The sequence below is a fragment of the Pogona vitticeps genome, chromosome 9, assembly GCF_051106095.1.
Source record: "Pogona vitticeps strain Pit_001003342236 chromosome 9, PviZW2.1, whole genome shotgun sequence".
Lineage (NCBI taxonomy): Eukaryota > Metazoa > Chordata > Lepidosauria > Squamata > Agamidae > Pogona > Pogona vitticeps.
This window is the reverse complement of record NC_135791.1, coordinates 8137526-8164209: the sequence shown is the minus strand read 5'-3', so window position 1 is coordinate 8164209 and position 26684 is coordinate 8137526. Positions and strand designations below refer to the sequence as shown.

General features: G+C 43.2%; 2 protein-coding genes across 4 annotated transcripts; one reads left to right on the top strand and one right to left on the bottom strand.

The window, feature by feature from the left end:
- The first annotated feature begins 437 nt into the window (after nt 1-437).
- On the top strand, nt 438-12323 carry TAF12 (TATA-box binding protein associated factor 12). 3 transcript variants are annotated; one of them, XM_078380039.1, is made up of 8 exons: nt 441-557; nt 1232-1323; nt 2583-2700; nt 5298-5549; nt 7017-7094; nt 7424-7538; nt 8745-8833; nt 10651-12323. In XM_078380039.1, the coding sequence occupies exons 3-8, from the start codon at nt 2632-2634 to the stop codon at nt 10684-10686; spliced, it is 639 nt and encodes a 212-aa protein (XP_078236165.1). In that variant the 5' UTR covers nt 441-557; nt 1232-1323; nt 2583-2631; the 3' UTR covers nt 10687-12323. The 3 variants fall into 3 exon arrangements, with proteins under 3 accessions (XP_078236166.1, XP_078236165.1, XP_020662573.1); XM_078380040.1 differs by lacking the exon at nt 2583-2700 and having other exon boundaries at nt 438-557; XM_020806914.3 differs by lacking the exons at nt 1232-1323; nt 2583-2700 and having other exon boundaries at nt 445-557.
- Nucleotides 12324-14835: 2512 nt separating this feature from the next.
- LOC110086164 (ras-related protein Rab-39B) lies at nt 14836-25210 on the bottom strand. Its single transcript, XM_020806929.3, has 2 exons — nt 24029-25210; nt 14836-15489 (listed from the first exon to the last, which is right to left on the bottom strand). Exons 1-2 carry the CDS (start codon nt 24247-24249, stop codon nt 15066-15068), a joined length of 645 nt encoding a protein of 214 aa, XP_020662588.3. The 5' UTR covers nt 24250-25210; the 3' UTR covers nt 14836-15065.
- Nucleotides 25211-26684: the final 1474 nt, after the last annotated feature.

Here is a 26684-nt window from a genome sequence, read left to right as displayed (position 1 = left end):
AGAAACCGGCCTACATTGCACCGTTTGAACTGCCCTAGCCTTGTTCGAAGGGGCTGATGGGAGTCGTAGTCCAGAAGGCGAAACCACCTCCAGGCCCGTGGCAAGATGACTCTCCTCTCTGGCGACAACAAAGGCTGGCCCAGCCAAGGCCTCCGCACGTCTCCCTTTCCGAACCGGCGCCCTCCGAAGGCGCCAAACTAGGGCTGGTAGCCCGGGGGAGGGGGTTAAATAAACTCAGCACGTCGGAATGGCGCCGGCTGGCGGAGAGCGAGGCCCAGCTTCACTTCACCCCCTCACCACTGAGCCGATTTCTCTTCGGGGGCGCGCATGCGTAGAGCGACCCAGGAGACGACGCGCATGCGCCTTCAAGCCAAGGGCGAAGCAAACGTCCTGATTGGTGGGTCGACGGCCGGCTTGGCGGACGCGGGTGTGTTTCCTGGCCTCGCTCAGATGGGGGGTCGTGACCTCGGAAGTGTTTAACCACCGAGCTCTAGTAGTGAGCGGCAAAGGCGGTCGTCAGTCAGCGGTTGAGCGAGAATATGGGCAGATAGGCGGCGGTGAGTAGCTCCGTCGTCTCGCCTCAGGGGAGGGCGGGAAAGGGGTCTGGAAAGGGTCCCGGAGCAATTCCTTCAGTGAAAGCGCCTCGTTTAAAAGAGGGCAAGGCGTGGGGGCAGGAGAGCAGCCGAGGGGTGGTAGGCGGAACTCCCTGCTACGGTGTGGGAGTCCCAAATCTTCATATACGCCCTTACTTGGTGGGGGGAGGGCTTTGAAACCGGCCACTCGACGCGTTTCAGTGCGTTGTCCCGTGGAAATCTTTTGTCTCTCGCTTTCCTGTTTCGCTGACACGTTTTTGGGTGGAGAGGGAGAGGGAAGCGCGTGTGTGTCTTGTGTCGGTTTTTGCACCTTCAACCAACAACACGTAGAAGTCGCTGTGCTGCGGCGTAACAAGTGGCCAATCAGCCCTTGAAAAGCAGCAGAGAACAGGCTAAAATAACATCAACAAATTAAAAAAAATAGCTTTTGAGATCCTACTCCATTTTCTGACCCCCCCCTTTCAGTGTTGGTGCTGAAATTCTCCCCCAAGGAAAGTAAATTGCCTGGATGAGCAGTTGTTGAGAGGGTGGCTTTCTTAAAATGAGGTTTGGCCTAAGCTAAGTAAGTGTTCACCTGGGGAGGAGTTGAGCTGACATGCATCTGTTGCCTGACATTATCACTCTCTATTTATTCAAAGCATCTGTCACTTTTCTGCCCCATGCCTGACACATGATGAGTTTTGAAAACAAATTACCTGGGCTGGGCCAAGATCCTGTTCAGTTCCTGTAGGTAAGCAACCTGCTTCCATCTCACCTCTGTCGGTCTGTAGCTGCTTTCATATTTTTTTTTTTCTGTTACAGTAGGGGTTTTTTTTGTTTTTGCAGCCTGCCAGTTTTGTTCTTTACAATAGGAGTAGTAATCATGTTTGTAGTAATGAGAACGTTAAAGGTTTGTCTACATGTGTAGTGATAGCTTACAAACATCATTAGACACGTTAAAAAACAGTCTAAATTTTCCTTTACGCAGCCCCCGTGTTTACACACTCAGTGTTGTAGACCTCACTGCAGACACCTGCACTCTTCAATTTCTTATAAATTTTCTCTTCTGTTCCCAGACATTTTGTAACTAACAAAAGGAAATAAGCTGTTATTTTCAGGATAGCGCAATGATTTAGGTAGAGGGTAAGACTTTAATTTCTCACTGTGTCTCTTTGACAAAGGCTGAATGATGGTCCATAGGGTCCTTCCAGCTCTGCTGTTCTAAGGTTATTACTGTATTATTAAGAACACCTTGTGTTTGCATTGCAATAACCTTAGAGGAATCTTTTAAAAACTAGGGGTGTTGTAGATGGAGGGAGTATGATTGAAGTTCTAAGTTGTGTTTGATATGTAAAAAAACCCATTCTCGTTGGGCATTCAAAATTGTTAGGCTTTATGTTGAACAATTGGTTGGGTTCACGTATCAGCGTTCAGTTTTGGAGGTAGTTTTGGATTAGTATTTATCTCTCTAAGGTATTTTTGGAGGGGATGTTCTCTAAAGGCCAGTTCAAGCAATAGCAGCCTTCTAACATTCTTTAAACTGGGAATGTGTATCATACAGCCCATGGCCAATGTTCCCCAGGGCTGCTCCTTCCCCTACAGCCATTTTTTTTTTTAAAAATCTCCCATTCCTAGAAGTCTGCAGAAATACTAATTGTGCTTTTAAAAAGTTACAGTCTCCTCATTTTAAAAGTTAAGACCAAACCAGATTTTTCTAGATGCTGGTCTTTCCCCCCCCCCATTATTTTCAGTTTTTCATGTACTTCTGATGGGTTTTAGTGGTGAGGAATCAACCCGTGGACCCTGTCTTTGAAACACATTGCATTAAAAAACATTGAATTTCCTGTATGGATCCATTTTAACCAAAAACAGACCCCTATGTTATATGGTTTGGTGACTTGGATCGTCTATTGTTCCTGTGTAGTAACAGTAATGCAAAATACTTTAGGGTAATTTTTAAGGATTTGCAATGACGGAGGAAAATTTGTTAACCATTATGTTTGCTTGCAGGAACTTTTTCTTTCTTTTCTTTTTCTTTCTCTCTTTCTCTCTCTCTCAAATGGCTTCTCCATTCAATGGTCCTACAGCAGTCTCTGATGTAATTAAAGATCTAAACACTCAGATAGCTGTAAGTTGGGTTGAACTCACCATGATATGGCATGTTCATGGTGAGAAGTTACGGACTGGCTTGTTGTATCTTGTTAATCCTGATGTGCCAAATTTAGAGTGTGGTGATGGTAGGCAAAACTACAAGAACATATTGCCCTTTCTATTAATATCTGAAACTTCGGTAAAGTCCTCAGCAGTTGGTTAAAGAATGTGTTGTCCTTAATCTGAAGTCATAGGGTTGAGTCTTGAAATTTCTTTTCAAAATATTTGCAAGTCTCAGCGTTTAGGCTTGTTCTTTGTGGAAAATTGCTATTTCCTCGCTTCTGGTCATCTAATAGCACTTATCTTCTGAGCAGAGATACATAGGACTGTTGAATTCTCCATAGGCCATCCCTTCTCACTGGAATGATTCCCATTGTATTGTGGATAGAGTGTCAGACTTAGATTCTGGAGAACAGGGTTTGACTCCCTACATTGCCATGGAAAATCACTGGGGGAGTGAAACTGGTAAAACCACTCCTTAAATATCTCACTTACTTTGAAAACCCTATTAGGGGTTGCCCTAAGTTTTTTCTGACTTGATGGCACAGAACACACATCCCAGTGGAATGGAATGCATTCTGCTGCTGGTTTTGTGACTCTTTGAAGAGGAAACCACAGCTAAGTGTATACAATAGTATGTATCATATGGGGAACATGAAGTATTCCAAATGCTGTTTGACTGCAACTCTTATGGCTGGGCTGTTATACTTAATGGGAGTAAGTTGGTCACACTTAATTCTCAGTGAAGTCAGTGTGATATATTGTCTTAATGGAAGCTCATTTGATATCAGCGGGATTAAATCATAAGTAACTTAGTTTGGATTCAACGTAATGACTTTCTTGCATTACAGAATAACCATCACAGATCTGCTCAGATGTGGGTTTGTTTTGTTGTAGTGTTTGTGCAAATTAGAGTCCCTTGTACTACAAATGAAGTACTGACTCTAGCACTTTACAAAAACTGCATCCAGCTCCAGTTATTGGTAGAGTTTTACCTTGTGAGGAGAGGAAGCTGCATAATATTGCTTCTGTCTTCCTTAGGAGATGCTACTTTTGATGGCAAACCTGTTGCAAAATGAGACTGAGGATTTATCCAAACTCAGGATCTTCTTTCTTTTGAGCATAGCTACGTTGTTCTACAGTGTGTTACTGCATGATTGCTGTGTAAAATCTTTCTAATCTAGCATTCTTGTGTGGATTAGTACTAACAGAGAATGTTCCTTTTAAAACAGTAACAAAATACGGTATGTTTCTCATATTGACTTCACTACTGCTTGGTAGTATGTGCTCAACATGATTTTTATCTTATGAGGTTGTTGGATAAAATGTTATGGAAAACTGGGAGTAGCTTGAAAGCAATTAAGAGCAGTGTACTGCAGTATATGCCATGTGCTTGTAAATTAAAGCTGAAAAGTGAGGGTATGTAATTACCTGTTTGAACTTCGCTCTTTCACCAAAAATTGATTTTTCTCAGTAAAATGCTTATAGCAGTTCGTTTGAACTGGATAGCATATGAACGATTTTGATAAGATACTCAAGATGCTCACATATGTTCATTGGGAATACCAAGTTCTAGGATAGAAAAGAATCATCTTTAGAATTTAGAATGTCTTCAAATAAAGTTGTGACATGTATTTCTATTATTGGTTACTTTGATATTGTATCTTCCAGTGAGTTTAAGGTGTGACATATGTAACATATGAGCCCATGTTCACTCAGATAGAGGGATGGCTCCAGATGTCCAAAGTCCTGGTCAGTTACCCAAGCTTTCTTCTGCATTCAATCAATCTTTATTACCGTCATTGATTAGCTTTCTTCTGCATTCACCAGAGAAGCTTTTCATTTATTTATCTTCCCTGAGTTGCATTTGTAAAAACAGAGGGAAAAATATTTGTTTAAACAAAACTTAGACAAAAAAGTCACAGAGATGTGCTAAACATTTCAGAGTTGTGAACTAACAGAAGCTCTGTTCTGTCTGGAATCATTAATATATGATCATTGATTGCAGTAGAGAGCTCCCCACTCCCCTTCTTTGTCATTCCTTCATTCATGCAAACAATGATGAATCTGAAGAGAAGGGCCCTATACACATATAGACTCTCCAGGTAAGCAAGGACCCAGATTTTCTAAGGCTGAAGTGTAGTCTACATCTGAGGAGGACCCTTCTCTTCAGTTCTGCCTCTTCCCACATCAGGAGAGCGGCATGGGAGAGCAAGCCTTCCTTCTCCTCTGTAATTCTGTTAATACCAGATTCAGAATGACCGAAGAGGGCTCAAAGTTGCTTTCAGTGCAAGTCAAATCTAACAGAAGGAGGCCTTTTTATCAGTGATTTGGATACAAGCAACTGATGATGGAAAGCAAGACTTGAAAAGCTTGGCGTGGAATAACACATGGGAAATATTGTGGAGTGTATTTCCAGCAACTTCTGGAAGGTTCTTTTCTTCATATACATGTTCAGAGATTTACCAGCAATATAGGTTCCCAGCTACTGGGTTTTTAGAACTGGTAACAAACAAAGCTGTTTTGTAAACATGTAATAACCGTGTTCATACTGGAATTTGTTTCTTCCTTCAGCTGATTGGTTTGGGCCCCCATAATCCCAAAAAGAAGCAAGATCTTGACAAGCTCTATGACCTGAAGGCCAAAGCTGAGCAGATTATGAGCCAGTTTGGGCCCTCTACCTTGATTAATTTATCCAACTTCTCCTCGGTCAAACCAGAACCAGCCAGTACTCCTCCACATAGTTCTATGGCTAACAATACCACTGTGGCTAAGATGCCAGGGACCCCTAGCAGTGGGGGGCGCCTCAGTCCGGAAAGCAACCAGGTAATTTTTGCATGAGATATTGGAAAAGCCAGTGCTTAGATTTTAAAAAAATTAAGCTTAGTGAAATGTGTCTGAAGTGAACTGCTGAAACTCTCTGCCTTGTGCTTTTTCAGTGTAAAGCTTGAAGAAATACTTATTAACACTAATTAATTCCAATATCCCATTGATTAATTGCTGTTATATTTACTTTTTAATAACGGGACTTTTAGTTTTCTACTTCTCAAAAGTATAGGTTGATACAGAACACTTCCTGTCTTATTGCACTGTTACCTCAGTATCCACAGAGGAACGTGAGGCAGCACATGAGCCTTGTGGTGGCCCTTTTCTATCATTAAATAGATCACATCCTTATAATTGTAAAAGTAACTAGAAAGTTAATTACACTGCAAAAGGACTTGGGTATCCCTCATTATGCTAGTAATTTTGTAATTACATCCAAGTTCTGGTTCAGCTGTTTCATGGGGTAAATGTTGAAAGGAAACAAATTACCTCAAAAACTTATAGCTTATTATAGTGGTCAGTGTCCTGTTCTTGCCAGTGTGATGTAAAGTTATGCTGCTGGGAATTTGCTGGGCATTATATCCAGCAACAAAGACATGTGCTGTGGAATTGCAGAATTGGTAGCGTGCTCGTGGCACGACCAATGTGCAGTGTGCCAGCAGAAGTGCTTAAGGAGTGGCACTCCCACTTCCATTGGCGCAACCTTGAGTTGCATGTCCATAATTGTGTAATAGGATTTTGCCCTGTGTTTTCTACTCATCTTTTGTCCAGGGAATGTAAATCCCAGCAGCAAATTGCATTAAGCTGTAGTGTTCATAGATGTTTTACACCAATAGCTGATGGCAGAATTTTACTAGAAAATATGAAATGGAAGAACATTCACCTCTTTGGCAGTATACACATTTGCCAGTAAATTGTATTTAGATTGCCAGTTAGACATTACAGAGAAAATAATTGAAGAACAAGCATCTTCAGGACCACCAAGTGCTGTTTCGTTCCTGTCAAAACCTTAGCTTGCTAATTTAAAGATGTCTCAATGTAATGTTTATTATAAATATAGCAAATATTAATTCTTGATGCTGGCGGCATTAAAATTAAAGAGTAAATTTATTATTAGATATAAATGATATTTTCTGGAACTGTTAATATTTCTGTCATACAACAGTTTTGTTACTGAAAATATTTTGTTCTTGAACAATAATCTGGGTGTGGGTATATACTGTTCCCTTACTCAAAATAACTAAGGTAGTAAATATTATCATTTGTAATAAAATTGTCATTTTCTCCTTGCCTATATCGTAACATTCTAAGTTTGTAAAAGCACATCTGTACTGTGGCCTCCTCTCTGTTGGAGACATAAATAACATTTACCTTTTGGTTTTCTTAAGGAGGAGAGCTTAGAATAATGTAACCTTTGCAACTGTACTAATGTTAGTTCTCATGTCAACACGCTTCTCCTGCTTCCAGATCTTAACCAAGAAGAAACTGCAGGAACTTGTCAGAGAGGTGGATCCAAATGAGCAGTTGGATGAAGATGTGGAGGAGGTAAGTGGTTGGTGAAATGAGCTAGAAATATGCTCACTCTTGACTCTTGAGTAGTATCGGGTCCCTTGGTATTTATCCCTACTCACCTGAACTGACAATCTACTGTGCTACTAGTTTGTTCTGTGGAATATGCAAGGAGGCCATACACTGATGCATCAGCAGTATAATGTGGTTAGTAAGAAATCCATGTATTTCCTTGGTCTCACTTGTACCTCACTAGTTTCAACAGTGAGAGCTTCTGACACCGAGTACTGTTTCAGTTACTGTACGTTTATATCTGATGCTGAAATGCTCCACTAATGTTGCTTTTGTTTCCCATATCTTGGCAGATGTTGCTGCAGATTGCAGATGATTTCATTGAAAGCGTGGTCACAGCTGCCTGCCAGCTTGCACGGCATCGCAAAGCCAATACTTTGGAAGTGAAAGACGTCCAGCTACATCTTGGTGAGTTCCAGTGCATGAACCATGTTTGCTTCATGAAGGCCGTTGTACAAAAAGAGTGGGAAACCTTTGACCTCCAAATACAGTTCAAGGGGATGTGGGACTTCAAGTCCAAAGCACAAGGAGAGCAGCAGCTTCACCGTTTTTGCTCTCCACGCCTGCCAGTGTCATATTGATAAGAGCCGGCGCAGTGGTTAAAACGCTGTACAATACTGCAGCTAAAAAACTGCTCACGACCTGGGGTTCAAATCCCAGGTAGCCGGCTCAAGGTTGACTCAGCCTTCTATCCTTCCGAGGTCGGTAAAATGAGTACCCAGCTTGCTGGGGGGGCCAATGTGTAGCCTGTATAATTAAACATTGTAAACCGCCTGGAGAGCACTTGTAGCGCTATGGGGTGGTATATAAGTCCAATAAATAAATAAATATGGTGATTCTTTCATGTCTGCAGATCTACCAGGTGGTTTTAAGCTGTTAACTTCCTGCCAATTTGGAAATTACCCCTTGTATTATGTAGGGCGCAGTTGTGACTATCCAGAAATGGAATTGTAGCTGCCCTTTCCCTCAACCCACATTGGGAGGAATAATAGGATTAGCAGTTTTACAGTGGCATACAAAGACAGCTTCCATACCATTGATGTAAAAGCAAAACTCCACTAAACACTGCTACACCTCCTCCCCAAATGTAAGGAAACTCTCTTCTAGAACGTGATCTTTTCAGTAGTTTCCACCCACGGGTCCCCAGATGTTCTTGTACTAAAACTCCCAGAAGCCTTTATCACTGGCTGTTCTGGCCAGGATTTCTGGAATTGTAGTCCAGGAACATCTGGGAACTCAAGGTCGTGAACCACTGTTTTAGTCTCTTATAAACTAGGCATCATAAAGTGTTTGTCATCTATTTGCTGCTTATTTCATCATCATTCTTTATTACGGTCGCAGACCAGCAAGACTACAGTTCTTAAGTGCTGTAGGTCCAAATCTATTAATCTCAGAACCACAAGGGATTTAACCTTCAGGTACTCATAACTATACACATCTTCTACTGAAAGACCTAACTTAAATATCTTTTTCTGCAACTCACTTGACCATTGGGTAATAGAGGTATCCTTAAGCAGTAGAGAGAGTGAACTACTGGGGTTGCTTATTACATTTCTTTTCTGTTTGATTCATTCTCATCTCTTTCTCCTGTCCACACTTTGTTCTCGGTTATAGAGCGTCAATGGAATATGTGGATCCCAGGTTTTGGTTCTGAAGAAATCAGGCCATATAAAAAAGCCTGCACTACAGAAGCTCACAAACAGGTATAGTCTTTTTCTTCAGCATAACAGACTTGCTTAAGGAGAGTGGTGCACTATTCAGGGTGATTGTTTTATACAATTCCAGCAAATGGAATTATAGGAGAGAGAAACTGTTACATGACAGGGGTTTCCAGTGGGGTTTGATCAGCTATGATGGCTAGCTGATAAAATAGGATGTCTATTGCAGAAAGCCTTCAGTGTGATAAAACATTTCAATTGACACCGTTCTAGCTAGCTTTTTACTCTTCTTTGTTTAGGTGCAAGATAATATTTATTGTGCTCTGCCACAGAGTGCATTCCAACAAAATATACAAACATGCAACATATTGAACCACAACCTTAATATCTCTGTGTGTATGAACTTGTACATTAATATAAAACTTGTCAACATAAGCAGTGATGAAAAAGTATTAATCAACTACTGTACTAAAAACTAACTGAAAGGTTTAAATAAAATACACCAGACACTAACCTCTCCCTACACCCAACACCCATGGCTCCAAGTTGAACAGGTAGGTTTTCAAAACTCAGAATTCCACAGCTTTAGAGCCAAGTGGAAAAATGTTCAAAGCCTTGAATTTGCCACCTCAGTCCAAGGGACCAACAAAAGTCCAGATTCTGTGGACCGAGTCCTCTTAAGAGGGACATGCCATGACACTAGCTCGGCTAAATAATTAGGACAGGAAGAACATAGGGCTTTAAATGTCAAGACAAGGATTTTAAAATATGGCCTTGGCCTGATAAGCAGCCATTGCAATGCCCTACAATAATGGGAAATATGGGAGTAATATGTTAAGTTTAAAATCACTTGTACAGTGGTACTTCGCAGGACGATTACCCCTCAAAACGATGAATCCACATGACGATGACGTTTTGCAACTGCCATTTTGCTTCGCAAAACAGTGATTTCTATGGGGGAATTTTGCTGAACAACAATTTGTTCCATGCTTCACAGACCGTTTATTTGCAAGATGACGATTTAAAACAGCTGATTGGTGGCTTGATCTTCGCAAAACGGGTGTTTTTGGTCCCTTTTTGGCAAGACAGCGATTAAAAACAGCTGAGTGGCGCTCGCAAAATGGCTGCCCTATGGGCAATCTTCACAAAACAACGAGGTATTTTCCCCATTGGAACGTATTAAACGGGTTTCAATGCATTCCAATGGGTTTTTGCATGATGATGATTTCGCTAAACAGCGCTTTTCATGGAATGGATTATCATTGTCATGTGGGGCACCACTGTACTGCACTATTATGTACCAGGGTAATAGTGAAAAAGAAGGAAGGCCTGCCAAAAGATTGTTTCACTGATCTCAAGTGTGAAACCATCAGGATGATGTGAGATGTAGAGCACGTTCAAGATTGTTTATACAGTTTATAGGTCTGCCCTGTAAGATTCTTTGGGTGACTTAAAGCAAATTATTAAAGCCAGTGTAGCGTAGTGGTTAGAGTGTTCGACTGGTAAAATCCATATTCTAGCCCCCACTGAACCGTTAAACTGACAAGAAGCATGTATGTAAGCAGCTGAGCTTATAAATATTCTGTAGGTATTTAGCTATTGATTTTAAATCATTTATATGATATCAAATTGGATTGTAGAATTAGGACTTGATTTAACTGTTAACTGAAATTGAACCCAACGTAATTTTTGACACGGACCAGCACATCAGTTGGATTACACTTACAAAGATTTGGGCCTTCAAGGTGCTTGTCGTTGACATTTTGAAGGTACCTTTTAAAATCCCAGTAATACACTCTCAGTGCAGTTTAGTGGAAGATCGTATCTCTGACCTCCTTTTTCCCCCGCTGTCTTGTTTTCAGAGGATGGCACTGATCCGCAAAACAACCAAGAAGTAAAGCCTCGGAATGGCAGGGAGATGAACATGGCCCAAATGGAAAGTGCGCAAACCTGCCTCTTAAGCTGCAGAATCTCCATCATGCCATCAGTGGGATTGTGTTTTTTAATGCTTTGTGGAGAAGCATTTGTTTTAACGGTGCAGCAATATCAGCTTTCTGAGGAGATCTGCCCCAAAGTTGCTAAGCCTTCCCACCCCAAACCTGTTTCCTAAAAAAGAACAGAATTTATCTAAAAACACAGACTTTATTTTCTGCCTTCAAAGTGATTTATGGTGTGTGTGATTGTCCATGAGACAGGATATTTTGGTATTTTGGGCAACAGTATTAGAAGTGGCTGTAGATGTTTTTCATTTTTTTTTCCTTTACTGTTTGTAATGTTGCTGTTCATAGATATTTGGATTTGTTTCATGAGTAAAGGAATTATAAAGATGAAACTAGGTTGTAGTATTGACACGGGCTGCAAAAAGCAAAGACGGAGAGCAGATATTCACTCCTGGATGCTCAGCTTGTAGCAAGTGGAATTCTCATGTGGTGGTCTGTTATTTCTATTGGCAGCAGAAACCCACCCAAGCAAGGTAGATTTTAAAAAAGATCTGTAAGGGTGGTTTACTTGGAAAGTTTTTTATTTGGAGTTTTTTTTAAATTAAACTGTCAGACCCTCATTAATGGCTGAGATGTGAGAAAGACCAGCCCTCAGCACCAAGAGGTTTGTATACAGCTGAGTCTGCTAAATTTCCAGCTTGCTTAGCTATCCTATAATTACGTGGAAAGCCTGCAGAGTAATCACCAGCCTTAAAAATCCAAAAGCACACTGGAATTCAAATCAGGGTTTAAATTAACGTAAAACAGTCACCTCAGATTTTGATGCGTTATCAAAACATTTTACTACCTGAATATTTTTTTTCCTTTTTCTTAAGCTTCTTGTCAGCTGAGAAACCTCTCTCACTCTGTCTCACCTGGCAGACTGCTGTGAGTGATCTGAAGTAATCAGAAAGCCAAACAGTCGACTTACTAATCTGCCTCTAATATGTGGCTATTTTTTCATTAAGTCATCCAGCAATGGCTTTTTTCTCTCTTTCTATCTCTCATACACACGCCTCTTTTTATGCAATTTTCCATTTGTTTAATAATAACAATAAACAAGCATACTAATGTACTTTGATTTCAGGCTGTTTTCATGAATCTTGGACAAAGTGACATCTCGAATAGCTTTAAGACTTTGAATAAGAAATTAGAATCATTTGGTCAATAAGATCATAGTGTTTATTTGGAGTGTAAGTAACTATGAAAAGCTCCAGAACATAATTTCTGTTCTTGGTTTAAAGCATTAACTCCTACTTGTGAAAACAGATGTTTCTCTGCTTGTTGTTTGAGACCAGTTGCCAGACTGAAGTCAACTAAGTGATCTGATGGGTTATTTAACAGTGAAGATGCCTTTACCTGATTCAAAGAAGCACAGCTGGGTTTTTTTGTCCCTACAAACATGTTTCATTGCCTCTGTGGTGCAATTTTATAATTTGTTTGGGAGATCTCAAGTGCAAAGATGTGTAATGGAGACCAAAGTGAACATCATTTACACTATAATATTCTCAAGCACTATGTACAGGAACTGGGACATTAAAATGATTCATTTGAAATGTGTTGGAGGACAGCTTTATAGACTGCTGGAAAAACAAGTTAGCGTGTTCTAAATCAAAACAAGCTGGGATTCTCCATAGAAACAAAAATTATTAAGCTGAGCATATGGTACTTTGGGCACTTCATGAGAAGACATAACTCACTGGAATAGGCAATAACGGTGGAGTAAGTTGAAGGCAACAGGAGAAGATGATGACCAAATTACAAATGGAAAAACTAAAGGACACCATGGCCTTTACTTTGCAATTGCTGAGGAAAGGCTGTTGACAATAGTATCTTTTGGAGATCTCTAATTCATAGGGTCACCGTAAATTGAAAGCAACATGACAGTACTGTATGCAACAAGAGACAGTTATGGAATGGCTTCCCCGGATACTGCTTTGGTCAAAGGATTAGGCTATGAATGGAGTCTAGCCCTGTCCATTTGCAATCTAGATGTCCAGACGTTTGCCCATCCTGAAATTTCTTCAGATATTGCATATTCCCTACATAGTCATTCTTACTGCTAAAGATTTTACATTCTATGTCAAAGTAAATTGAATACCAAAACAAACATAGGCCATGTCTATTTCTGAAAAAAGCCTTTTCATAACTAGACTTGTTTCAAGTTGCGTAGCTTGGAAACTGCATTTATGGACATGGAGATAGAAACTGGCATCTCAAAGAATGACATTTTTGGGTTATAGATCTCAGAATTGTTCAACCTGTTGCCTTACTACCTAGGAAATTCTTTCTCTCACTTTGCGAATTGTAGTGAGCAGAGAGGAGGGTATCCTGTAGACCAGGGATCCCCAACCTTGGGTTCCCAAATGGTTTGGGACTACAACTCCCAGAAATCCTGGCTGTCACACCTAGTGGTGAAGGCTTCTGATAGTTTTTGTCCAAGAACCATCTGGGGACCCAGGGTTGGGAACCACTTCTGTAGACCATCTGGACTTGCCATTGGTGTTTGCATCAACATTCAGGCCCCCCTTTGCTATGTAAAGCTTGGCATCCTTTTTCCTGCTGGCAGCACAGGCATAATATTTTGCGGCAGTCTTGGGCCACTCCCTGGCTTTTGAATCATGGGCACAGAAGCACAATATCTCACATTCATAAACCAAATGTTTTTTTTTTAAATTGTTGTTTCTTTCTATTTCCCCATAAATGTAGAAAGGGGAAATAATGACAGGTTACAGAATTCAGGTGGTCTTGCAGAATTTTTTCAACAATATGCAAAGCCCTGATACGTAGTAGATATCTTATAGTCTGAACCTACCTATATGTAAAACCTGAAGTGTGCATCTTACTAGGAGATTGGCGGGGGGGGGGAACATGATAGGTATTAAAGGCATTAAGTTTTATTTCTTCAGAAACAGATTAATTCTCAGTGTAATGTAATGATTATTGGATCACTAAAAGGTTACAAATAAGGCAAATCTTTGAGATCTCCAGAACTCTCTCCCTGACAAAGGTGGTATAAAATGTGAGTTTAAGACTGAGTTGAAACACTGTGCCATTATGTCCAAGGTTATTACAGATGGGTAAGTTTCATATTGTCTGCCTGATGTGCCCTGGAACATCCAAAAACTCATCTTGTTTGTAACATTTTAGTTTTCCAGTAAAGGTATTGCTTAACCTTGGACTTTGTTGCATCACATGTCAATTTTTATTGATATGATAAAACACATGCCAGTTTTCGGATCCATTGGCCAAAGAAGAATTGAATATTCACAATTCATATAGTAGGCCAATGGGAGCAAGGAACATTGTGTTGGGTCCATATATTCTCTGGAGGTTTGTATTCGTATTGATTCCCATATAATAGGTGGTAGCAGGATTAAGGATAAGTAAAGAAAAGGCACAGTATGCCTGATATAAAGTTAAACTTCACATTGAGCAGGTCCGCACCACAAATGTTTCCAGAGACCCATGGTATACATAGAAGTGACCATTAGGTGCAACAGTAATTGCCAGTAGAATTGTGCATTCCCGTGGTTTTAGAAGGAAGAATCACAGGGCAGTGGATGGGTTAAGGTTTACTGTCCTAAATGCTGGATGAGCACTGAAGAAGCAAAATTTGTGCCGGTATAACATCCTATAAAGATGTAAAGCTTCTATCCTCAGCCAACTTGTATGAAAAAAAGACAGAGCAGCTTACTTGGTACTTTAAAAACAATTTATAGCTGCAACTACCCCTCCCTCCTTCAAGCTCCTTCTTCTCCAAGAGATGGGAAGGATTCTACTGAGGGTCAATACACAACAAAGGAAGACAGAAATAGTCCCAGCCTAGGGCTTGCGATTAAGCTCTCCTTAACCGGCACGCTCTGGGAGGTGAACCAAGCAGAATGCACGAACAGACGGAGTTATATTTAAGGAATGAAAATTTATTACATTTTAAAATAAAAAGTGTAACACATTCAACAAGTGAATGCAAGCTAGAAAAAGTATAGAGGTATCCTTGTCAGGTTCTGATAGATCTAGGAATACAATATCAAAACAACAAAAATGATGGAGGAAGTTGATGCAGGCTTTTTGGGGGGGGGGGAAGCTGAGGGCATCCCAAGGAAATTAATCGATACAACTATCTTCAACCCTGATTCTACTCACAGCATCTCTTTGCTGACCTCCCATTATCCTGAAAGCAGCTCTTTGTTATGGCCAAATGGAGACCGAGCATCCGAGAGAGAAGGAAAGAAGTTCTCCCTGAGTATTTAAAAATCCCTCAATCAGCCTGATACTGTCCGTTAAGCTGCCTTCTGCTAGCACCAGCATTTATTTGTCTTTCCCTGTGCCGGCACTTCAGGCTGGGCGATGAGTGGCCTCTTGCTTTTGATCCCATCCCAATGTTCATCAGGCCACATTTTCCGGCTTTTCAGGGATTCATAGATTCCCAAGGTTAATGTCTGGAAAGCTTCTTTCACATTCCTGTTGCTCTTAGCTGACGTTTCGATGTACTTTGCCGACAGCGAATTGGCCAGTTTCTCCGCCTCTTTTTGCCCAACCTTCCGTTCCGCCTCCAGGTCACTTTTGTGACCAATGAGTAGGAACACCACAGGTTGGGGCTTCACTGTATCTATCACGTCCTGGTGCCAGTTCTTGATATTTTCAAAGGATGCTCGGTTTGTGAGGTCAAACACCAGCACTCCTCCGGCAGAGTTCCGATAATAAGAGCGGGTCACTGACCTAAGTCACAAGAAAATATATATATATATATTATCAAAAATACCTATTTTCACTTGGATCATGTACATGAAATAAACTGGTGAGCATAGACCGAGGCATCATGAGAAGTGAAATTCATACTACCACTTAATGAATTATAATATTTTCAATATTAATATATATTTAATCAGCGATGACAAACCTTGACAGCATCTTAAAAAGCAGAGACATCACCTTGCCAACAAAAGTCCGAATAGTCAAAGCTATGGTTTTTCCTGTAGTGTTGTATGGAAGTGAGAGCTGGACCATAAAGAAAGCAGACCGCCAAAGAATTGATGCTTTTGAATTATGGTGCTGGAGGAGGCTCTTGAGAGTCCCCTGGACTGCAAGGAGAACAAACCTATCAATTCTAAAGGAAATCAACCCTGAGTGCTCACAGCAAGGGGGAGGGGCCCATGGTGAAGGGAAGCCCTCAGACATGAAAGGACAGATCCTGAAGCTGAGGCTCCAATACTTTGGCCATTTAATGAGAAGAGAAGATTCCCTGGAAAAGCCCCTGATGTTGGGAAAGTGTGAAGTCAAGAAGAGAAAGGAACAACAGAGGACGAGATGGCTGGACAGTGTCGTCAAAGCTACCAACATGAATGTGACCCAACTCCGGAAGGCAGTGGAAGATAGGAGGGCCTGGCGTGCTCTGGTCCATGGGGCCATGAAGAGTCGGATGTTACATACAGCACTGATGTTACCTGTCTGTCATGGGTTTGGAGGGAAAGTTCCATCCTATGGGGAGTGGAAGGCGGGACATCAGGAGGAGGGGCTGTACTGTATATAAATGTGAAGCCTGTGTGGTGAGAAAGAGATACTAGGAGACACTGAGAGACACTGGGTAGTGACGAAGCAGCAGCTGGGAAGAAGAAGCTGGTGTGGGAGTCTGTGTGTCAGACAGGGTACTACTGTGTGTCAGGGTACCAACCTGATAGGTTCAGGTGTCTGTTGGTTAGCCAGAACTGATAGGTTCAGGGTCTGTGCTTCAAGTTAAGGGTTCTGTGTGAACCAAACTGTATGCATGTATGAATGAGACTAAGCCACGTTACTATATCTTATTCACCTAATCATTTTATTTTTCCCTGTGTGTATTTAAATAAACCTTATTCTTTTATTTGTTAAAAATCCATCCCTGGTCTGTGTGACTTCTTACAGGGAATGGTTGGTGGCAGCTTAGTTAACGTGTGGCAGATCCCAGTAGGTCTGGGTTTGTCACATTGATTGGTGTCCAGCGTGTGGGATACGACTGGTCCAGTTGTCCAGTGGTCCAGCAAAGCCTTGGCAAGTGTGCCCAGAGCAAGGGGGGTCTAGTCAGGGACAGTCTGAGGCGCGTAGGTAATCTTCTAGGTGTACCTCACGGGGAGGTGCACTAGTGGAAGAACGTGCCAACTGGGGAGACTTAGATTAAGGTGCTCTGAGGCAGCCTAGTTTTGGCGGGAAAAAGCTGAGGCAAAACTGCGTAGTAACAGTGAGCTAGCTTGCCAGCTGAGAGGCCCAGCAGAGGGGGGTAGGCTCTGACTCGATACTGTTGCAAGTTAGTGCTGAAGAACAGCAGCAATCTCTAGGGAGAGCTGGTTCTGAGGCAAGAAGGAAAAAAGTGGTCGTTTTATTTTGAGGCTTGACTTTTAAAGCAGCCTGTTCTGAGGGGGGATTATGCCCTTGACTCGAAGCCAGATGGCCGACATGAGTGATGTGAAAGACCCCCAGATTGACCAAGGTTCTGAGGATGAATTTGGCTCAGTGCAGGGTGACAGCACAGGAGAGCAGAACCCAGAACTTAGAAAATTGCTCATAGCCCAACAGCATGAACTGAGGATGAGGCAATTTGAAATGGAGGAAAGGGAAAGAGAAGAAAGGGAAAGGGAGAAACAGCGGCAATTTGAATTAGAGAGAGAGAGAGAGAGAATGGAGAGGGAAGAAAGAATGGAGAGAGAGAAAATTGCTCTGGAAAAAGAAAGAATGGCGTTTGAATTAAGAAAATTGGAAATGATGAACCAGAACAATAATAACAATAGGGATTCTGAGGGAGGCCAATTGTCTAAAGCTGACCTGAAGAAATTCCCTGTGTACCACAAGGGAGATTGTCCTGAGGTGTTCTTTTCCCTAGTGGAAAGAGCGTTTGTGGACTTCTCAGTGAGGGAAACTGAGAAGATGACCATCATGCGATCTTTAATCAGTGGTAGCCTGGCTGAGGTCTATGCCGAGATGCCTGAGGAACTGATGAAAGATTTTGCAGAGTTTAAAAAACTGGTGTTTGCCAGACATGGGATAAATGCAGAGCAGCTGAGACAAAGATTCAGGTCCCTCACCAAAAAACCAGAACAGACTTTTACCCAAGTGGGGGCCCAATTGGTGAGGCTGCTTGAGAAATGGCTATCGCAGGAGGGAACAGAGACCTATGAGCAGCTTAAAGACTTGATAGCACTGGAACAGTTCTATTCAGTCCTGCAGGGGGAATTGAAATTCCAGGTGAGGGAAAGGAAACCGAAATCTGTGGCAGCAGCCGCAGAGATCGCAGATTTTATTTCTCAAATAAGAAAGCCCTTGGGTGAGGGAAAATCTGTAGGTAAACCCAAAGAAACCTACAGCAAGTACTCTCAGGGACCAGGGAAAAGCCAGCAAGGGGGAGGGGCCCATGGTGAAGGGAAGCCCTCAGACATGAAACTAAGACCTCAGATTTTGGAGGGAAAACCAAAACAAGATGAGAGAGAATCAAAATACACCAGAAAATGTTATTTCTGTCAGGGAAAGGGTCATCTAATCTCAGAGTGTGAGAAATTAAAGCAGCTAAAAGGAATGGTGCCTCAGAATTCTAGTGGGACCAAGCCAAAAGCTGTGTTCTGTGTCCAGAAAGAGCAAGGCTCAGTGTCACTGAGGGAGCCTGTTGCCATGGCTACTCAGTCTGGAACAGCTACCTCTGCTGATCAGGCTGAGGAAAATGGTCCTCTTATAGAGGTAAAGCGCTGCTTGCTGGTAAAAACAGATTCTCAGTTGTTTGAGACAGCTGGGGTGGACGTAGGAATACTTGACCGTCAGTATAGGGGGCTGCGGGACACTTGTTCCCAGGTAACCCTGTGCCATCCAGATATTATTCCTCGGGAGTTTATAATCCCAAATGAGAGCATGAAGGTGGCAGGGATTGAGGGGCAGGTAATCTCTCTGCCAGTAGCAGAGGTACCTGTCAACTTTCAAGGCTGGAGGGGAGATTGGCGGCTAGCGATTTCATCGACTCTGCCAGCAGCCGTGCTCGTGGGAAATGACCTGGCTGAACATGTGAAACGGGTGCTAGTGATTACACGCTCACAAGCCACCACAGGGACAGTTCAGGGGGGTAATGATGAGCCAGAGACGGAAGCAGAGGGGAGTTCAGAAGCTGTGGTGGAAACCTTAACCACAGACAGCAGATTTGGACAGGAGCAAAAGGCAGACGCCACTCTCCAAAAGTGTTTTGAACAGGTGACTGACGCCCAGCTAACACCTGAAACCCCAGTGAGATTTCTGGAGAAAAAGGGGATTTTATATAGAGAAACCCTGAGGAATATCTCAAAAGGGGGAGATGGGATCAGAAGTCAGCTGGTGGTACCTGAAAAGTATCGCCCCATGATCTTACAAAGGGGTCACTCTGACATGGTTGCTGCACACTTAGGGGTGAAAGGGCCCCTTGATTTGTTCAAACAAAATTGGGAGCAGATCACCCAGGATGACCCACAAGACGTAGTGACATACATAGACACCTTGATGAATGACCTAAAGAGAAATCTAGAGCTGGCAGAAGAAAACCTGCAAGCTCAGAAGATCAGACAGAAAACATGGTATGACCACAAAGCTAGAGAGAGGCACTTTGACCCAGGGGAGGAAGTGCTTTGGCTTAGGCCCTGCAGGGAGAACAAACTGCAGCTCAAATGGGCAGGACCATATAGGGTCATTTCCAAGATGTCAGACCTGAACTACCTAATAGAGCAGGAGGAGAACCAAGCAAGGAGGGTGGTTCATGTGAATGCCCTGAAACCCTACTACAGAGGGGAACAGAGGGTTTTATTCGCGATAAAAGCAGCTGAGAGTGAGGAAGCTGAATTACCCTTCTGGGAGGGTAGAGGGGAAGTAAAATACAACCCAGAGGAGGTAAAGATCAGTCCTGCACTCACCCAAGACCAGCAGCAAGAACTAAAAATGCTGCTTAGTAAATATCAACAGGTGTTTTCCAACAAGCCGGGGATAGTGAAGGGAGTGATGCATCGGATCCACACAGGGGATGCACCCCCGCAGGCAGTATCCCCATACCGAGTAACGGGACCCTATAGGGACAAGGTGCGGAAGGAGCTGGACGAAATGCTGAGGGAGAACATAATCGTCCCCTCTTCTAGTCCTTGGTCCTCTCCGATAGTCCTTGTGGACAAGCCTGATGGGAGCATTAGGTTTTGTGTTGATTACAGGAAATTAAACCGTGTAACCACTCCTGATGCCTACCCAATGCCCAGGCTAGACAACCTGATTGAAACCATAGGGGGTTGTCGGTTCATCTCATCATTGGACCTGGTAAAGGGATATTGGCAATTAAGAATTGATCCCAGGGATCAAGAAAAGACTGCCTTTTGCAGCCCTTTTGGTCTCTATGAGTTTCGAGTCCTGAGCTTTGGTCTCAGAAATGCACCAGCCACATTCCAAAGGCTGATGGACCAGACCTTGGCAGGGCTCAGTGACTTTACAGTGGCCTATATTGACGACATAGGGATCTTCAGTAATACCTGGGAAGATCACCTGATACACCTGGAGTTAGTGCTGCAGAGGTTAAGTGCAGCAGGGCTAACAGTAAAGGCCAGCAAGTGTCAGCTGGGTAGCCCAGAAATAAAATACTTGGGTCACATGGTAGGGGGAGGAGTGATAAAACCCCTGGAGGCCAAAATAGAAGCTGTTCGTGATTGGCCTAGACCCAACACCAAGAAAAAAGTCAAATCATTTCTTGGGTTGGTGGGCTACTACAGAAAGTTCATCCCGAGGTTTAGCGAGATTGCGGCTCCGCTGACCGATCTGACGAGGAAGAAGGCTGATGACCGCATCCCGTGGACCAGCGACTGTGAGGCGGCGTTCCAGAGGTTGAAGGAGGCGTTAATCAACTATCCTGTGCTGCGTGCTCCAGACTTCGACCGGGAGTTCATCATCTACACCGATGCGTCTAACAGCGGGGTAGGAGCAGTTCTGTGCCAGGAGGATGAGAATGGTGACCAGCATCCAGTGTCCTACCTGAGTAGGAAACTTCAAAAAGGTGAGAGACATTTGGCAACCGTGGAGAAGGAGTGTTTGGCCATAGTCTACGCGATCCAGAAGGCCAAGCCTTACATCTGGGGAAGACATTTTATTCTGTGTACTGACCATTCACCATTGCAATGGTTAAAGACAATGAAAACCCACAATAGCAAACTTATGAGGTGGGCTTTAAACCTACAGGACTATGACTTTGAAGTGAAGGTGGTCAGAGGGTCAGTGAACTGTGTTGCTGACGCCTTATCAAGAAGACCTGAAGAATGAAGACGGCGAAAGAACATGGACTATGTGTATATAATGATGACAAAAAGTTAAATGTACCTGGTTTTGAATTTGGTTTGTATGAATAAAGGTAAATTGATGTAATGTATATGGTAAATGTTTAAATGCCTATTTGCTATGGTTTAACTTAGAATGTAAGTATGAGTAAGTATAATATGGTATGTATAACTGTTGTTGTGTATTTTATTCAGGTTGTTTTTTTGGTGAAAAGCACCTTAGCTTTCCCCCTACAAAACAACTTATAAAGAGGGGAGGTGTTACATACAGCACTGATGTTACCTGTCTGTCATGGGTTTGGAGGGAAAGTTCCATCCTATGGGGAGTGGAAGGCGGGACATCAGGAGGAGGGGCTGTACTGTATATAAATGTGAAGCCTGTGTGGTGAGAAAGAGATACTAGGAGACACTGAGAGACACTGGGTTGTGACGAAGCAGCAGCTGGGAAGAAGAAGCTGGTGTGGGAGTCTGTGTGTCAGACAGGGTACTACTGTGTGTCAGGGTACCAACCTGATAGGTTCAGGTGTCTGTTGGTTAGCCAGAACTGATAGGTTCAGGGTCTGTGCTTCAAGTTAAGGGTTCTGTGTGAACCAAACTGTATGCATGTATGAATGAGACTAAGCCACGTTACTATATCTTATTCACCTAATCATTTTATTTTTCCCTGTGTGTATTTAAATAAACCTTATTCTTTTATTTGTTAAAAATCCATCCCTGGTCTGTGTGACTTCTTACAGGGAATGGTTGGTGGCAGCTTAGTTAACGTGTGGCAGATCCCAGTAGGTCTGGGTTTGTCACATCGGACACGACTAAACAACAAATATATTTAATCTCAAGCTGCCATGTTTTTAGAAGAAACGGTAGGAAACAGAGGAGCCGATCCCCATTTAATCCATTATCAGCCAGTGAAATCTTGTTTTTCTGAGAAGCCAGGATGTCTCTACCACACTTTGATAAATTGCAGGAAACAAGGTGCCAACGTTCTTTCTTTTTTCCCCCTTCATCCTTTCCACCATCCCTGCTGGTGTTTTGCCAGGAAATTCCAAAAGCTGCCAGATGGAGAGAGAACAGCCATAACCAGCCTTTCTCTGTTGGCAGCTTTTAATTCAGCAGCGGCTAGCTGTTGCCCCCTCCTCCTGCCACGACTGGCCAACGACTGAGTCTTCGTTTGGAATGAACGACATACTGTAAACGTAATCAGTTGTCTGAGGAAGTGGATGTGGCCACGAAAGCTCACATTAAAATATAACAGTTAGACTTTAAGGTGCCACAACTTTCTTTATTCTCTTTTGTTATTATTATTTTTCTTTGTTTTTGCCTGATATGTTAAATTTAATCAATTATTTGGGAGTGAGTTGTCCCCATTTTTTGAAGCTTAACAATTTACTTTGTTAGCTTATGACACTCCATCTCACAGCTCAGAAATACGGTAACCAGAACAACAACAAAACAGGGAGAGGAATTAGCTGCGTTTTAATTCTGGGTGTTAATGCAATTTACTGGCTGTGTATTAACGCAATTCTCCCTTCCCAGAAATAGGATTCAGAAAATCCATTTGCTACTGATCTGCATTTAATCTTTCTGTGGTGCCAGAAATAAGAGGTCGAATTTCCTGAATGCATTGTAAGTGAGGGACTCAAGGGGAGGAACAGATTTGAGGAGCATTACGATAGGTAGAAACTGGAGATGGTAGCTGTGAAACTCCGCACCTCCTTTCCCCTTCAGGCAAAGCATGCGCTCTAGCACACATGTTTGCATGTCACACTTTGCTGATTTTAACTGGTGAGGCAGATATTCATTAGGGCAAAAAAAATGTTTTGCATCTCCCCAGACACACTCAAATTATTCCTAATTCAGAATTCACCCTTGATTTGCTCAATATTTACTGTCACTCGTTGCTGTGTTTCTAGGTTGCAGTCGATTCATGTCCTCTAAATGAAATGAATACATGGTTGTTGTGGGTTTTTCGGGCTCTTTGGCCGTGTTCTGAAGGTTGTTCTTCCTAACGTTCCACTACACACAAAAGACCAGCTAACAACACCTATCAGTCAGAGTGACAGATAATCTCTCCCCCTTATACACCCACAACAAAAAAACACGCTGATCACCGTAATCACCCAATCTCCTGAACAGAACAAAAGCTGATCCCACAACTATAAATACTCAACTATCCAAGCAAATTGCACCAGAGTACAGACAAGAGTTTTGATTCCTGTCCTCTGAAGAGGCCAGCCACAGAGACTGGCGAAATGTTAGGAAGAACAACCTTCAGAAAGAGAACAACCTTCAAAGAGCCTGAAAAACCCAGAACAACCATCAGATCCTGGCCATGAAAGCCTTCCAGAATACATTGAAACAAATACACTCCTCCCTTGAATTGCAGGGGGTTCAGCAGCACAGTTTTGCTTATACATGGATTTTTTCAACAAATAAAGAACATTTCGATAAATGTTCAACAACTACTATGCTGCTTTTCATCTCCAGGAAGAGGCTAACGAAATGTGGGTCTTGGACTTTGCTCTGTTTTATTCTGATTTTTTTTAAAAAAGAGAAAGCACTGAACAGCACCTTAATCAAGATTGTTCTGGATCTATGAAGGATGTGGTTAATTGCTTAAAACATACACTTGGATCAGTGACTTACAAAGAGAAGTCATGTAATATGTCAGCAAAAAAGGGTCAGTTGTTGCCTTGTTGAGTTGCTATGGGGAACCTTACTGTTTCTCAACTAGCATGGAACCTAACCCTAATTTCTGGATCCAGAAGTGTTGCCTCTTTTCTAAAGTTTTTCAATTTTATGGGGTTTTGTTCCCATTCTAAACAAAAGACATGTCGGAGAAAGGACTAGATAAAAATATGGAAGATAGCTAAAACATAGAGGTCCACCCTCAGTTTTGTAGTTTCCTGGTGGAATGCTGCTTATCATTTTTAGACCATACCATTGTGTAGATAAACCCTTGATCAGCAGGAACTCACCTAAAACGCTCTTGGCCAGCTGTATCCCAGAACTGCAGCTTGATTCGCAGGTTAGGCTCAATCTCCACAAAGTGAACATAAAAATCCACACCTACGGTTTGGTCCATGGAATCGAGGAAGACGCCCTCAGCGTAACGCTTCAGGAGAGAGGATTTTCCCACGGTAGAGTCGCCCAGCATCACGATCCGAAATTGGTGGTGCCAAAGAGAATCTACTGCCATTCAGAGACTTGGGGTGAAGAAGCTTTTGCTCGGGGGGCAGCAGAGAAGACAGACTAAAAGCCCCGCACCCCACCCCACCAGGACTTAGCCAGGAAGAGGAGAATGCTCTTTTTGAGTTCTCGCAAATGGGAAAATCTGGTTGAGGCTTGTTGGAGGTGAAAGCAGCCTGTTTTCCTCCATCGCCTCGGGCCGAAGCCTGTTTTATTCCATGTCCGGGCAGGCAGCTCTTAAAGCCAGCCTGGACAGGGTAGAGAGACTCGCTCCTCCTGCCCCACCCTCAGACTACCCAATCTCTATGGAAGGAGACATCAGGCAGCCAGAAAACAACACATTTCACCTATATTTTCCCCACAGGGAGGATAGTGTTATCCTTTTAAAAGGCAAAACAATGCTCGTCTCTTAGAGGAAGCAGAACTGCTCCAGACTTCCAAACACTTCAGATCATCTCTTCTGTGCAGGTGCAATTTTTAGTGTGTTCAGAAGCAAAAAGGGAAATGGACTCCTGCGCCTCGATTAGTTGTGTCAATGGGCTGGTCAGAGGACCATGGTCTTACTGGTGGTGTCCTAGAAGGAAACATTTCACTAGGTATTCCTTGCCAGCTACACCTGCTGTAATCCGCTTGTAGTGATCACCTTGCCTTTTGCATATGTATGAAGGTATTTGCATGCACCAATAGGAGTTGTTGGGAGGTGGAGCCAGAGAAATTAGAAGGGAGGGGTGAGGCAAGCTACAAAAGAGAACCGAAAGTAGGATAGTTTATAAAAATTATCCTGCAATGCCTGGGATTCATCTTGTTAGGATTTATTTAAAGAAAACTTGCCCCTCAGACACATGCTCACGTTTCTTAACCGAGGATACAAATGCAGACCCCAGAAGTGATGCCCATGGAGGAGAACCGCTTCAAAAAGAAAGAGAGAGAGAATTTTGGGAAAGAAACTTTGCTTCTTCTGTTGGAAGAAGCCCATGATGGAATTTGGAACCTCAAGCATAGGAGGCATGCATTCCCTCACCGATTTTTGGAGCCCATCGTTCTGAGTAAACCCAACAAGCCATAAAATAATTAGGTAGTATGTTTTTTTTCCTGTAGTGATGTATGGAAGTGAGAGCTGGACCATAATGAAAGCTGAACGCCAAAGAATTGATGCTTTTGAATTGTGGTGCTGGAGGAGGCTCTTGAGAGTCCCCTGGACTGCAAGGAGAACAAATCTATCCATTCTGCAGGAAATCAACCCTGAGTGCTCACTGAGAGGACAGATCCTGAAGCTGAGGTTCCAATACTTTGGCCATCTCATGAGAAGAGAATACTGGAAAAGACCCTGATTTTGGGCAAATGAAGGCAAGAAGAGAAGGGGACGGCAGAGGACGAGATGGTTGGACAATGTCATCAAAGCAACAACATGAATGTGACCCAACTCCGGGAGGCAGTGGAAGACACAGGAGGGCCTGGCGTGCTCTGGTCCATGGGGTCACGAAGAGTCGGACACAACTAAACGACTAAACAACAACAAAATGCATGATAGATAATATGAGGGACCAGTGTGACATAGTGCAGTGGTGGTTCTCAAACTGGGGTCTCCAGTTGTTCTTGCACTGCAACCTCCAGAAATTCTGGCCAGCAGAGCAAGTGGTGAAGGCTTCTGGGAATGGCTGTCCAAGGACACCCGGGGAACCCAGTCTGAGAACCACTGACATAGTGGAGAACAAGCTCAACTGTGGTTCAGGAGGCTTGGGTTCCAATTTCCACTTGGGGTTGACGCTGGTAAAACCCCGTCCTTCAATATCTTCCATGTCTCGGAAACCCTACCAGACTCCTGCCCATTTCCAGGTCCTTGGAACCCCCCGACTCATGCTCTCCCCTTTTCGGCAACCTGTGCAACCCCCGCCGGCTCCTGGTGCTGGAGCAAGGAAGCTCTGCCTGCTTTTGGTGCTTAGCAAAGATGTGTGTCGCCCTCATCATCATCCCAACAAAGCCGGAGATGGGTCCAGTTGGGTCCAGAGTGCTGAACGCTCACAGAGGGGGTGGGAGTTGCAGGGGGTGCCAGGATGGAGGTGAGAGAGAGTGAGGGGGTGACACCCATGGGGCGGCCTGGAGGCCCACTGCGTTGTCTTCTTACTCGACTTGAACAAGATCCAGCTCTGGGGAAACCATTTGGAACCCGAAGAGAAACAGCCCCCCCCCAGCAAAAGGAGAAAAGGGTGGTGGGGGTTGGAGCCTCACCCTCGGCTTCTGCTGGCAGGAAGGAGAGGTGCCCCCCTCACCCTTTCTACCCTCCCTGCCCCATTGGTGCACCAGTCCTTGAACCAGGAGATTGGCCCCAGAGCTCTAAGACCCCCAAAGAGGGGAGAAAGAAAAGGAAAACCGATCAGTGCCCCCAATTTGGACTGGAATCCCTCTGCTGACCAGGTGGGCTTCCCCTCCCCACAGCCGGAGGAA